General features: G+C 30.3%; 1 protein-coding gene across 1 annotated transcript; it reads right to left on the bottom strand.

The window, feature by feature from the left end:
• Window positions 1–3,763: 3,763 nt before the first annotated feature.
• LOC123305322 (calcium homeostasis endoplasmic reticulum protein) lies at window positions 3,764–11,765 on the bottom strand. The gene is made up of 9 exons (XM_044887008.1): window positions 11,605–11,765; window positions 11,321–11,491; window positions 10,998–11,248; window positions 10,314–10,549; window positions 7,466–7,540; window positions 6,993–7,268; window positions 5,737–6,472; window positions 4,778–5,244; window positions 3,764–4,204 (listed from the first exon to the last, which is right to left on the bottom strand). The coding sequence occupies exons 1-9, from the start codon at window positions 11,627–11,629 to the stop codon at window positions 3,925–3,927; spliced, it is 2,517 nt and encodes an 838-aa protein (XP_044742943.1). The 5' UTR covers window positions 11,630–11,765; the 3' UTR covers window positions 3,764–3,924.
• Window positions 11,766–12,050: the final 285 nt, after the last annotated feature.

Here is a 12,050-nt window from a genome sequence, read left to right as displayed (position 1 = left end):
TTGGAGGCGTTTCTATATGGTAACAATACATTACTTTATTAATATAATTGTATAGATGGACATATCTATGGATTGCATATATGGTTTACATTAAAAATTTAATTGTTATTTTTCAATAAGACATTTACTACCATTAACATGTAAAGAATTAAAAATTAGTCATAACAATCCCCTTTAACGCCAAAATTATCCACTAAGAGCGTAGGAGCGATTGTTTCTACCATGACTACGCACCCAACGATAAATAATTATTTTAAGCGTATAATTAAACATACAAACAGATACTATTAGCATACTTCTACTACTGTTAGATAGATACTATTAGCATAGTTTTTATTCCTATGAAGAACCTGAACCTAGCCTAACACAAAACAATAAAATAATTTTCTTGGTGATAACATTAAAAATAAATTTTTTATAAAATATAATTAAAAATCCAATGTATACAAGGAGTTGTGTTTTTTTGAAATATTTTTATTATTTTTGTCCGATTTTATGAAAGTTATGCAATTGTTTTTGGAAGTTGTTGCTATCAAAGTAGAAGCAATATATCAGTTATGGATGGAGAACATTATTGAATAAATGTTGGAGTGGTCGATTCAAATGACACACAAAAATTCGTAGCGCAGTAGTTGCGTAAGCCAAGCGAATTTCTTCAGAGATAAAAAAAATAACATATTGACCCTTCCCCCTCTAAAATTTCCAAAATTGATTCTAACTTCATATAAAAATTGCAACTCTTAAAACTTTTTGAATCGTTATATCTCAGAAACGGTGGCTCTTAGGAAAAAAAGTATTGAGACAATTTTAAATTTAATTATTTGATCTACAATTTTCGTCTGAGCTAATTTTATGATAAAACTTACCGTTTTGCTGAAAATCAGGAAAAACCCGTTTTTGTGACTTTGACACCCCGTAAATTTTTTTCACGAGTCGGATAAATGAGGACTTTTTAGATTTCATTTATGATCGTGTTTAGAACAATCCTACCAAATTTTTGTACCTTTACTGATATTCTCTTACTAAGTTTGACCGGATAATATGTGTTTTGCCACCTTTCCCGTAATCTCATTTATCAGCTCTTCAATTATTTTAAGAGGCTCACTGCACCTCCTTCGTGCATATACCATGTACTATACCAGCCCATCACAACCAGTAATTAAATTAATTTTTGTTCGGGCGACAAAGAGCATACAGTAATCTTACGGAAGCCTGAATAGCTCGCTGTCAATTGATGAGAAAGTGGCTACACTAGCTTATTTTTTATGTGCAAATTTCTAATTAAACGTCATAATAATCACTTAATAATACTTATAAAGGTTAGAAATTAGAAATGTGTAGATACAAAATAAAAACATCAACAATTAAGGCATTCTATTTTTTAAATAATACTAAAGAAAATTTTTAACTAACATTTTTTTAACAGTTTACGTAAGAAACATTATAAACATTATCATATTATTATTAAATCCGGACATGTAATTATTAATAATTCCAGACAGTTTCGATAGTGGCTAATTAAAGGCTAATCATCACCGTTTGACATCTTCAAAAAGGTTCGTTTCCATAATGTCACAAGTCACAAGTGCACTTGTTGAAAGTGAACTAGTGACTTTTTTAAAAGTTAGTTTAATACTTGTAGGTAGTACACATTTAAAAAATAAGCTAGTGTAGCGCCACTTTCTCATAAATTGACAGTGAGCCATTCAGGCTTCCGTAGTAATCTGTATAAGATCTTTTTTTTTTAGTTTAAAAATATTCTAAATCGCATGAGTTTCTACACAAAGGTTTTGTGATTTATGTAATAATATTGTCTATATTTTTTAATAAACAAGTATTATTTTTTATAGTGTTAAAAATGTTACTTTTATTTCTATAAAGGCAATTAAATTATAGTTTATGTATTCCTGTAAGCTATTTATTGAATATTTCAAAAAGAAACCTAATCTTACATAAAACATTATTCATAAACAGGAGCTAATAATAATTAATGTAAACATAATACCAATAATTCAACCCACATATTTCATACAAAAATAGAACTCCAATCACCGAACACAGTTGGTGGTGTTCCTATTGTTTTATACTTGAATATATCAATTTATTTAGTATGTTTGTGTTCTTGAACAATAATAAATAAACTCACTCTCACCGATACGCACGTGGATTGGGGCATGTTTTAATAAATTTGTCATATTGCATGCCACGTTTTTCAAATATTCAAACCATCGTTTCGCATCGTGAACATTCTCTATTTTTTAATAAATAAATAAATATAATAGTTAATTAGGTTTATGTTTATTAATTTTACAATTATACCGGGTGCTATGTGAGACGATCGTAATACCTACATCTAAGCTAGTTTTGTTAATATTAAAATTACATTTTTTCAGTTGAAGCTATAGTTAATAAAAGCACACTTTTTCAATAAAAAATAATTTAATGTGGATTGTTTTTTTTCTCGAAACTTCCTTATTTCAAATGAAAGCCTACTTTCCTACGAACTTTTTAAGCATTTTTTGCCTTGCCGCACAGGTTCTTTCTAATAATGGGTGAAAGCAAAGAGTATAAGAAGGGTGGAAAAAGCTTCCATTACTACCAATGTTAAAAAAGAATATACGAGTTTCAGCACCTCTAGTGATGGTGTCCAGTCATAATCGCTCTTCACCTCCATAATTTTGTTTAAAATACAAAAGAGTGCGGTCGTGAAACCCCCTTTAGGAATGAAGTTCAACGAAAATTTTGGAAGATCTGTTAAAAAATGTGAAATTAGTGGGCGCTGCGAGTGACAATAAGAGGCGTTCACTAAACTAAGGCTAGTTCATAATTCGAATTTTTAGCATTTTCTGTATAATTTTTTTCTTTTTCCAACTAGTAAAAATTCGAAAGTTTTAGTTTCACTCTAAATATACTTAATTCTTTAATGAAAATTTCAAAAAACTTCTTTCATGAAATTTCGGGAAAACGATTGATTTTTGGAAAATGTAAAATATGGCTAAAGGCAGATGTAATGTATTTCAAAATTTTAATACCACTCGCAACTTTATCAACTCCCATCAACCATACTTTTCTATATCTGTATTATATATATTTGCTGCAATTTCCATTTCTAAAATGTAATTTTAATTGCAACTTAATTGCAACAAAAAAATAATGAAATTGTAACTGCAATTCCCACTTAATTAATAACACCTTCTAACTAATTCTGCGCTAACGAAATTTTAGTGTTAAAATCAAAATACACAGCTCATTGCTGATTGCAACGTGAAAAAATGCTTATTTTTAGGTATATACGTTTTTCTCTTTGGACACTTCGTGACTTTTATCTCAAAAACTAAGCGTAGGGCAAAAACTTATAGATCACTTTTTGATTAAAAATTAGTCAAAATCCAAAAATAATTTTTAATTTTTTTGCTTATGTTCAAATAACATTTAGAAAATGTTTGATCTAAAGACACTTGAAGTGCATCCCCTTTGCATCTTTTCAGGGCAGAATTTTTTTTTTTTTTGTCTGAGCTTAATCAAATCAAAGACAATTTTTTTTCAAAAAAAATATAGGGATATGACAAAATTCGTTTCTAAAAATATACATTCAAAAACATATATACAAATTAAACTTACTTTTACATGTAGGAGCATCTTTTTCAACATGATTTCTTGTGGGTCATTTCACCCGAAAATTTTTAGCATGGGCTTGTGGTCTATATACATCATTCCTAGGCTTCAAAAACTTTAGTCGTTTTAAAAATAAATTAATTAATGGTAGTTTTCATTTTTCTTTATTTACAAAGTCACTTAAAAATACAATAAACACACTTAAGAATTACGATTGTTCGCTTCAGAACCAAAGCGAGGGAGAAATTTACGGGATTAAAGAAAGAGGAAACATACAAAAAAATATATGCCGTATACTTAATATTTATATTAACATCGTTCACCGGCGGCTCTTTCTTCTGCACGCTCTTTCATTCGTGTAATAAAAGCAGCACCTTTATGTTTTCTAAAACTCTCATAAGGATCATTTAAACTAATACCAACACCTTTGTACATGTCTTGTCGATCACGGATTTCACCCCCAGATATAGGTGCTTCAATACCCTGACCTTTTGCACCAAGCCCAGATCCACCCCATCCCATTTTCTTCAATAATTGATGTCCTTTGTTACTTTCATCAAGTTTATCCTCGTTTCGTAAGCTATTCGGCCTGTAAGAGAAATTTTATTGAATAAACATACCTAGTTATTAAGTTTGGAATTGAATGCTTAGTTATTTAGTTATCTAAAAAATAGTGTCCAGAGACGATTAGATCTAATCGTGTTACCACTTTGAAATATATAATAATTCAAATAATTGTCTATATTTTTTCTAACAGCATGCCAAGTATTATTAAAATCCGAGATGTGCAACATGTCGAAAAAAATAAAGTGAGTGGACCATTATGTTGACGCGCTTGAAATTTATTACATTTCAAACGTTACGTTTTGGCAGCTTATAAAGTATATCAAGGGTTAATGGTGTGAACTAGCCTATTACAATATTTTTTGATATTATTTTATTGTAACTAGCTTTTCAATGTATACGTTTTGTTTGTGCATGCATGTGTGTGAATGTTTTTACATAATATATTTAACGCATAATCTTGGTACGCTTAGCTCTCGCTGTTACTATTTACAGTTTTACAAATTTCTAGTTCAATAAGTAACAAATTCCTACGAAGTTACGAAGCCCGAATATATGTCACTCTACAATGTGTACAAATCAATAATGAAAAACTTACATAAACATCATCGATGGCGGTGATATTGATCGATCACGCCGTGATGGTGGTGACCGTGTACGTGACCTTGATCGTGAACGTCTAGAACGACGAGATGAACGTTCTCGGCGACTACGACTTCCACTACGACGTCTAATCGGACTTCGGGGTGATGGTGATTTAGAACTGTATCTTCGTCGTTTTGAATCATCTTTTTCTGGTCGTTTAATCACAATTGGACTAGGACTTCTTGATTTTGGTCGTATGCCTGCTGCAATTGCATCATCTTTCATTTTTTTCGCCGCATTTTTCGCCTTATAGTATTCATATAAACCTAATTTCTCCCACCCATCACTATCACGTGGTCGTTCATGAGATGGCGGTCCATAAAATGCTTCGACGGCGGCTAATAATCGATCACTTGGTGGTGCTGGTGGCGGCAATCGAATTGCACCGGGATTTAGTGGCTTGTATGATGAATCTTCCAACTAGAAAATGGACACATTTGCTATTTTTCAAGTAAATAGTAAGTTTATAAAGATTTTGGTATGATTTTTTCAAATTTTTACTTGTATCATCTCGTATTTTTGATCACACCACCTCAAACATAATTTTTTGGTAAAACCTCTTTCATAATTAATTATACTATGAAAATAGTATGCAATAAAATCTAAGGATTTCCAGAATTTAAGTGTTGAACTTAGCAGCATAGTCATTTTGATTCAAATTGATTAAGTATATCAGAATAGATGGCCATAAATTGTATCTCTTTCACCATTTTTACAGAAATCTTTAATTTAGATTTAAAATGATGTTCATAGATGGTGCAGTTTTAATATATCTTTATAAATTATAGCTGTATTATTCTGATGTATGAGCCATATTTTATTGTAAAGTGTCATTCAAACCCATTCAATAATTTTTGCGTGGAAGCTTAACAAACAAACTAACAATAAAAAATTACATTTGCCACGACTTACCTTTAATAGCGGAACCATTAAACCAGCTGGCAAATCATAATACGGTATCGATGGAAATATTTCTTCAACCACGGGCGGTGGTGCAAATGCAGGTACAGGGAATCCGGGTGGCGGTTTTGAAAAATCTGGGAAAATGGCTGCGGGTGGAGGAGGAGCGGCATCAAAAAATCTTGGTGGTGGTTGTGAAAATGCTCCAGGGGGTGGTATATCATTAATTGGTGGCATATTTTGTACAATAACATTAGGATTAATACTTGTTAATGATGGTATATTAGGATTTATAGGATTTGCACCTGGAATATTTAAATTACTTTGATTAAAACTACTATTGTCCATTGAAGCGCCATTATTATTAGTATTATTATTGTTTGCAGTGCAGGATCCACCTGCCGATGGTGCAGGTGGATTTGATGATTGACTAATGAAATCAAGTTGTGATGTATCCGATGTTGGTGGATGATGTCCTGGACTAGAATTTGATAAATTACTTTGATTAGAATTACCAGCATCATCAGACATAAACGCAGCCGATTGTTGTTGATTGTATTGTGTTCCGGGAGGTGGTTGAGTAAATGTTAATGGCATTTGATTATTTTGTTGAAAATTTGCGGGTGGCTGAAATGTATTTTGTTTTTGTTGCTGCTGTTGTTTTTCAATAACGGTTTGTTTTTGTTGTTCGAGAACTTGAATTTGTTGTGCCGCATGTGCAACGAATGCGTTATGCTGTGCTTGATACCTGTCAAAAACAAATTTTTTTTTATGAATTTTCATTGCTATTATTCTTTTTCGTGAGCTTTTTAAAATTTACAACTGAGTCGAAAAATATATGCAATTCTGCACATTATTGTCGAATATTTCGACCGCATGCAGTTGAAATCACGACTGTACTTATGCTTCGTCTAATAGAAGCTTTACAGCAAAAGCAAAAAAAAAAAATAGAATTAAATTCTTTAAATCCTTATTGGTAACCCGTATAATTCTGGAATATTTCTGGAAAAAGACCTAGAAAGCCTTATTAATCAGGTTTGACCCTACTACTTCTACTTCTAGACAATTCCGTAGAAAAGATTCTAGACTCAAAGGATATTACAGGAGCTGTTTCAAGAAATTAGATAGTTATAAGCTTTGTGGATAAAGAAACTGAAGAGTTCAAGAGGAAGATATTCAAGAAAATGAAGCTTTCTAAATTAAATTTAAATTCACACACATCGGTTTCACAAGCTAAATATTCAACATAGGTTTATTTTTTTACCTACCCATCGAATGTATTTTTTGTATTTTGTGTAAGCGTTGCAATTGGTGTTGCGTGTTTTGCAATTAACGATGCTTGATATTCTTGAAAACTTTCTACCGGTTTATGTAACTTTTCCACTGTTTCTGCTGAGAAATAATTTGCTTTTGATTCCCATAAACTCAATAGTTTATCAAGTTTATTTTTTTGTTCATTTGTTACACCAATATTAGCATTGCAAAACATTGGTACAACAACGTCTTCTAATGCTTTTTTTAAATCATCTGCATGTTTTCTAGCACTGGAAATATAGAAACATTAAATTTATTATAATAATTTAAAGTTTTACATTCTAACTTCATTATTTTCCAACAGTTTCTATGAACAGATAAAAATCACGTCAGTCAATCGACCATGATGGCTAACAAACTAAGATTGTGAAAGCTGTTGAAAGAAACCCAATTCATGGAAGGATCTTTTATATTGAAGATTACTTACCAATGGTGTAAAACATCGTTGACCAGATAAATTACGTGTAGTTTTTGAAGAAAAGTTGTTGTTTCATGGTTTACTCTAAAATTTAAAAAAAAAAAAGAAAAAGTTTTACAAATTTTCTACAGTTAAAAACACGAGTTACTTTAATCGAAGAGAAATGGCATTTTTGGAAATAATCATAGCGGAAAAAAAGAAATATTAAACAAACAAAAAACTGTGATCTGACTTTGAGTATAGTTGAAGCTATTGAAGCCAGCTAAATAAAATGTAGAATCCTGAGAGAATGCACCTATAACGCAGTAATAACTCGGGTCTCTTGGATTCATTCCAAGCGTCTTACTAACTTGATCATATATGCTGTAAGTGAATGTACAAATTTTTCAACTCAATAACGAATATAATTTGTTGTCAACATTAATCAATTTTTCAACTTATTATTTTTGTTTGTGTGCTAAATTTCGTATGCAATCAACATCTTTTGGTTATTAATAAAATTTGTATACAAAGTTGTACAACCATAAAGAAAATTGATACTTTTTGAGGGAATTGAAAAAAAATTCAAAATAAAATTCAGTATTTTAACTTTTAAGCTTATTTCAATCTTCTTTTTTTTTTATCAAGAAGGTACATACTTGGAGTATTTAAAGAAAGTTTAAGTGTCAGTGCCTCGTAGATTTTAAAGTTATATTTTCAAATTTATAATTTGCCATCTAGCAAAAAATTTCCATCGAAGTGATTTAATTTCCTATTCAATTATATTCTAAATTTTTAATCGAAAAATGAATTTCTTTTAAATCCGAGTGATTTTCGATTCATTTAAATAGGACAATTTATTAGGACTCTAGTCAAAAAAGGTATTAGTCAATTCTAATATAAATTCTAAATTCCAGTAAATTACAGAGTATATAACTCCATTATAATGAGTTGAATATTCAATATGAAGGCCAATTTCGTACTCAAAATTTTAAAGATTCTATATTTATCAAATAATTTAATTACTAAAATTATACTTCCACTGATTCGAAATTTTACTTTTTTTTTTCTTCTTTCTATTTTCCAAATGTCAAGTCATATGGTGCTACCTCATGTGGGGACAATAACACTTTAATTTTATCCTTTCAGTAGCTACAGGTGTATTAGAATGATAAGTGTTTTACACTTTTGAACTTATTGTGTTTAATTATAATAACTATTAATAAATTTTGTATTTCACCTGAATATTAATAATCTGTATACAATATCAACCTATTATTTACACCTTGGTAGAATTAGACAAGGTATGCTCGATGTAGGACGAGTTTTGGTTCTGTAGGTGCATGTGCCCAGTCGACGCCACTTTAGCTTTTTCCCGCTTCCTGATTCAAATGTTGTAAAAAAAATGAATACGTTTGTGTAAACAATCCTTGTGAGAAAAATAGTTCCTGGCAATGAATAAATAATTAATGGTTGATGAACTTTTTCCGCCTCAGATTTTTTCAATTTTTAATATGTAAACAAAACATTGACCAATTTGACAGCTCAAATGGAATAGCGAAGGTGCTGAGTGCATACAAAAAGATTCTTAAACTAGAACAAATTTTCAATTTTCTCATATATAATTATGTGGGATTTTCTTTCGCTTAGGGCTCGCTATCGACTTAGAAACTAATAATGGGCCGGCCAAATGATGAAACTTAATACTTACAATCGTGCTAGTTTCGTTCCTTTTTCATAAAACGTATTATTATGTGCATAACATTAAAATATACTCATACCTATAAAATGAGTACCTTAAAGTACAAAAATATTGTTAATTAGCAATCTTCGGCCGTTTCAAACCAAGCGCTTTGCGCCGATCTTATGCATTATCATTTTTGTTTACAATTTTAATCATATCTCCGGTTCTATTGGTCCTATCAAGACGAATAAAAAGGAAATATTTGCTTTTACATGTTTGAATAAAATAATATGAGTATACTAAATTTTCAATAACTTAGGAACTATGACCGTATAAACAATTTATTTCTTTATAACAAATTCCCTTACCCCCCCCCCCCCCACCCCCAGTTTGAGCTTTGAGCAAGCTGACAATTCACATTCAGCGGGTCAAAATACGTCGATACAAAATACAATACACTACTTGTTCGTTAGGACCTGTTAATGTATACAAAACATACTCAGCGCCTACACTATAAATAAATAAACAATATGGCGCTGACTGGGTACCGTGCAACAGAATTAGAAAATGTTTCCATCCTACTCCTACCCTACCTACAAAAGAGCATACCATGTCTAGTTCTACGAAGATTTATACTTTCACCAAAATATTTGAATGTATCATTCTTATACATGGTCATATTTAAAAGTTAAATATTAAAAATATTTTGACATATGACATACTTTTGTTTTTAGTATTATAAAATTTAAATACTTGATTGTGAACAATTAGCCTATTGCTCTGAAGATTTTGGGGGGAAGATTTAGTTAATTGAATGCATTTGATAATTTATTTAATAATTTAAATACAAATATAGCAACTTATTACTTTTGCATGTATTCATTTTTAATATGTTGATAGATTTACATCTAGATTCTAACGTCATAAAATGAATTCATACTCCTCCGCCCCAAGTCTTCAGAAAAAAAGGTTAATTATAGTAATTTATTTTAGCCTTTTATCGATAATTTTATTCTAAAAAACATATAATATAACTTGATAAAAAACAACTGTTTACTTAATTTTTTAAAAGAAATTGTTTGATAATTTTAAAAATAATTTAAATTTAATTTTTGATATGTTAATTTTTTTATTTTTCTTAATAGATGCCAGAAATACTTTTCTACGTTCTTTTTATTAATTTTGTGTACTCACTTTTTTAATAATCGACCAGCAATTGCTTGACATTTATCAGGTGTTGTGCCATGTTGTAAAATCCATCCTTTACCATTACTAATACTATCCTTAGTACATGAATCCATAATTGGTCGTAATAATTGATCCAATGCTTCTAAATCGATTTCAGTATCTTTTGCTAAACGTTCTAATGCATCAGCTTCGGCTCGACAAACTGTATCATCAATTTGTGCTTGTTGTTGTTGCATTAGAACCTAATAACCCAATTAATCATTAAATATGGAAATTTTAAATAAGTGAAGGGGTTACACCTAGGACAAAGTTGTAATTCTCAAAATATTAAACACACCGTATTTATTTAACGGTGAGTATATTCACATCATACACAATCTTGTATCCAGCGGGTCTAAGGTTGAGTTAGTTTGGTTTAATCGATCTGAGTTTATGAGTTTTTTTTCATCATAAATACGATTTTCGTTAGGGATCCACTTGTGTACGAATATAGCCACCCTTTACTTAAATTGACAATAGAAGATGAAATTGCATTTTATCAAAATGCAATTACCTCAAAAATGTAAAATGCAAACACCGCAAAAACGTATTCGGTGTTCAGATTTTATTTCCTTTAAAACTTTGTCTAACAACTGGGTGATTATATGAATTCTCGCTAGGTATAACCCTCTAAAAATAACAAAAATTTACATTATACTGAGCCGATAAATTTTGTTCACTTTGATGGATTTGCTCTTGAAGTGTAGTCTGCTGTTGCGTAATTTGGTCAACAGTCAACATACTACCACCACTAACAGGACCTGGAGTTGATGCTACTGGACCAGGAATTGAAACTGTTGCACCCGTCCATGGTGAAATGGCAATAGTATTTGATGCCGGTGACATATTTTGTGTAACGTTTTGTGATTTATTTTTAGATAATATACCTTGTTGTTTCAAAACTACAAAAACATTTCCTGATTAATATCTTACAATTAATGATTCAATTTACAAAATTGTTCGCATGTACTTACTTGCTTGTTCTGTAGTGACTTTATACTGGTAATAATTAAAGTATTCGCCACCATATAAAAATTGAAATTTTGGATTGTTTTTCTGTTTAGTTTTGGTCATATGTTCAAATTCCGGTCCATTACGGGCCACAAATTGAGCTAGCTTATCAATAATATTTCTAAGTTCGGTATCTAAAAATAATAAAAAAAATCCGTTTTGAAAAAATCACAAGACATAGAGAAAAAATAATATAACCTACAAAATTATATACAATATGAAGCAATTATTATTTTGAAAATCTTACCAGGAGGTGGTTTTGGCAAGTCCATTTTATTTCCACTTTAAAGGCAATATTTACAAGCAGAATAAGTTTTTTTATTTTTTTTATAAATTATTCACGTAAACGCCATTTGAAGTTCTAAAATTTACTTGTCGGGTAAAGCAACACAAAATTAAAGTACACACAATTGGCTTTCCAATCTGAACACAAAATGACACATGATCATAATAGCGTTTGTTATGTTAACAGGACATCTTAATTTAAAATTAAAATATTATGGGCATCTTAATTTTTATGTATTATTATATTATGAATTATAAACAATGGGCTCTATTTACAGCAAAAAAGGTATACCGCAGAAAATGTGCATTCAAGAACTCGTTAAATATTTTTTCCTGTAGTTAATAAGAAATAGATAATGTATGAGAGTGCCAAATTCACATAAGAGTGGGCGTTATTTTTTATAATAC

The sequence above is a fragment of the Chrysoperla carnea genome, chromosome 1 (assembly GCF_905475395.1).
Source record: "Chrysoperla carnea chromosome 1, inChrCarn1.1, whole genome shotgun sequence".
Classification (NCBI taxonomy): domain Eukaryota; kingdom Metazoa; phylum Arthropoda; class Insecta; order Neuroptera; family Chrysopidae; genus Chrysoperla; species Chrysoperla carnea.
This window is presented reverse-complemented; position numbering and strand designations above follow the sequence as displayed.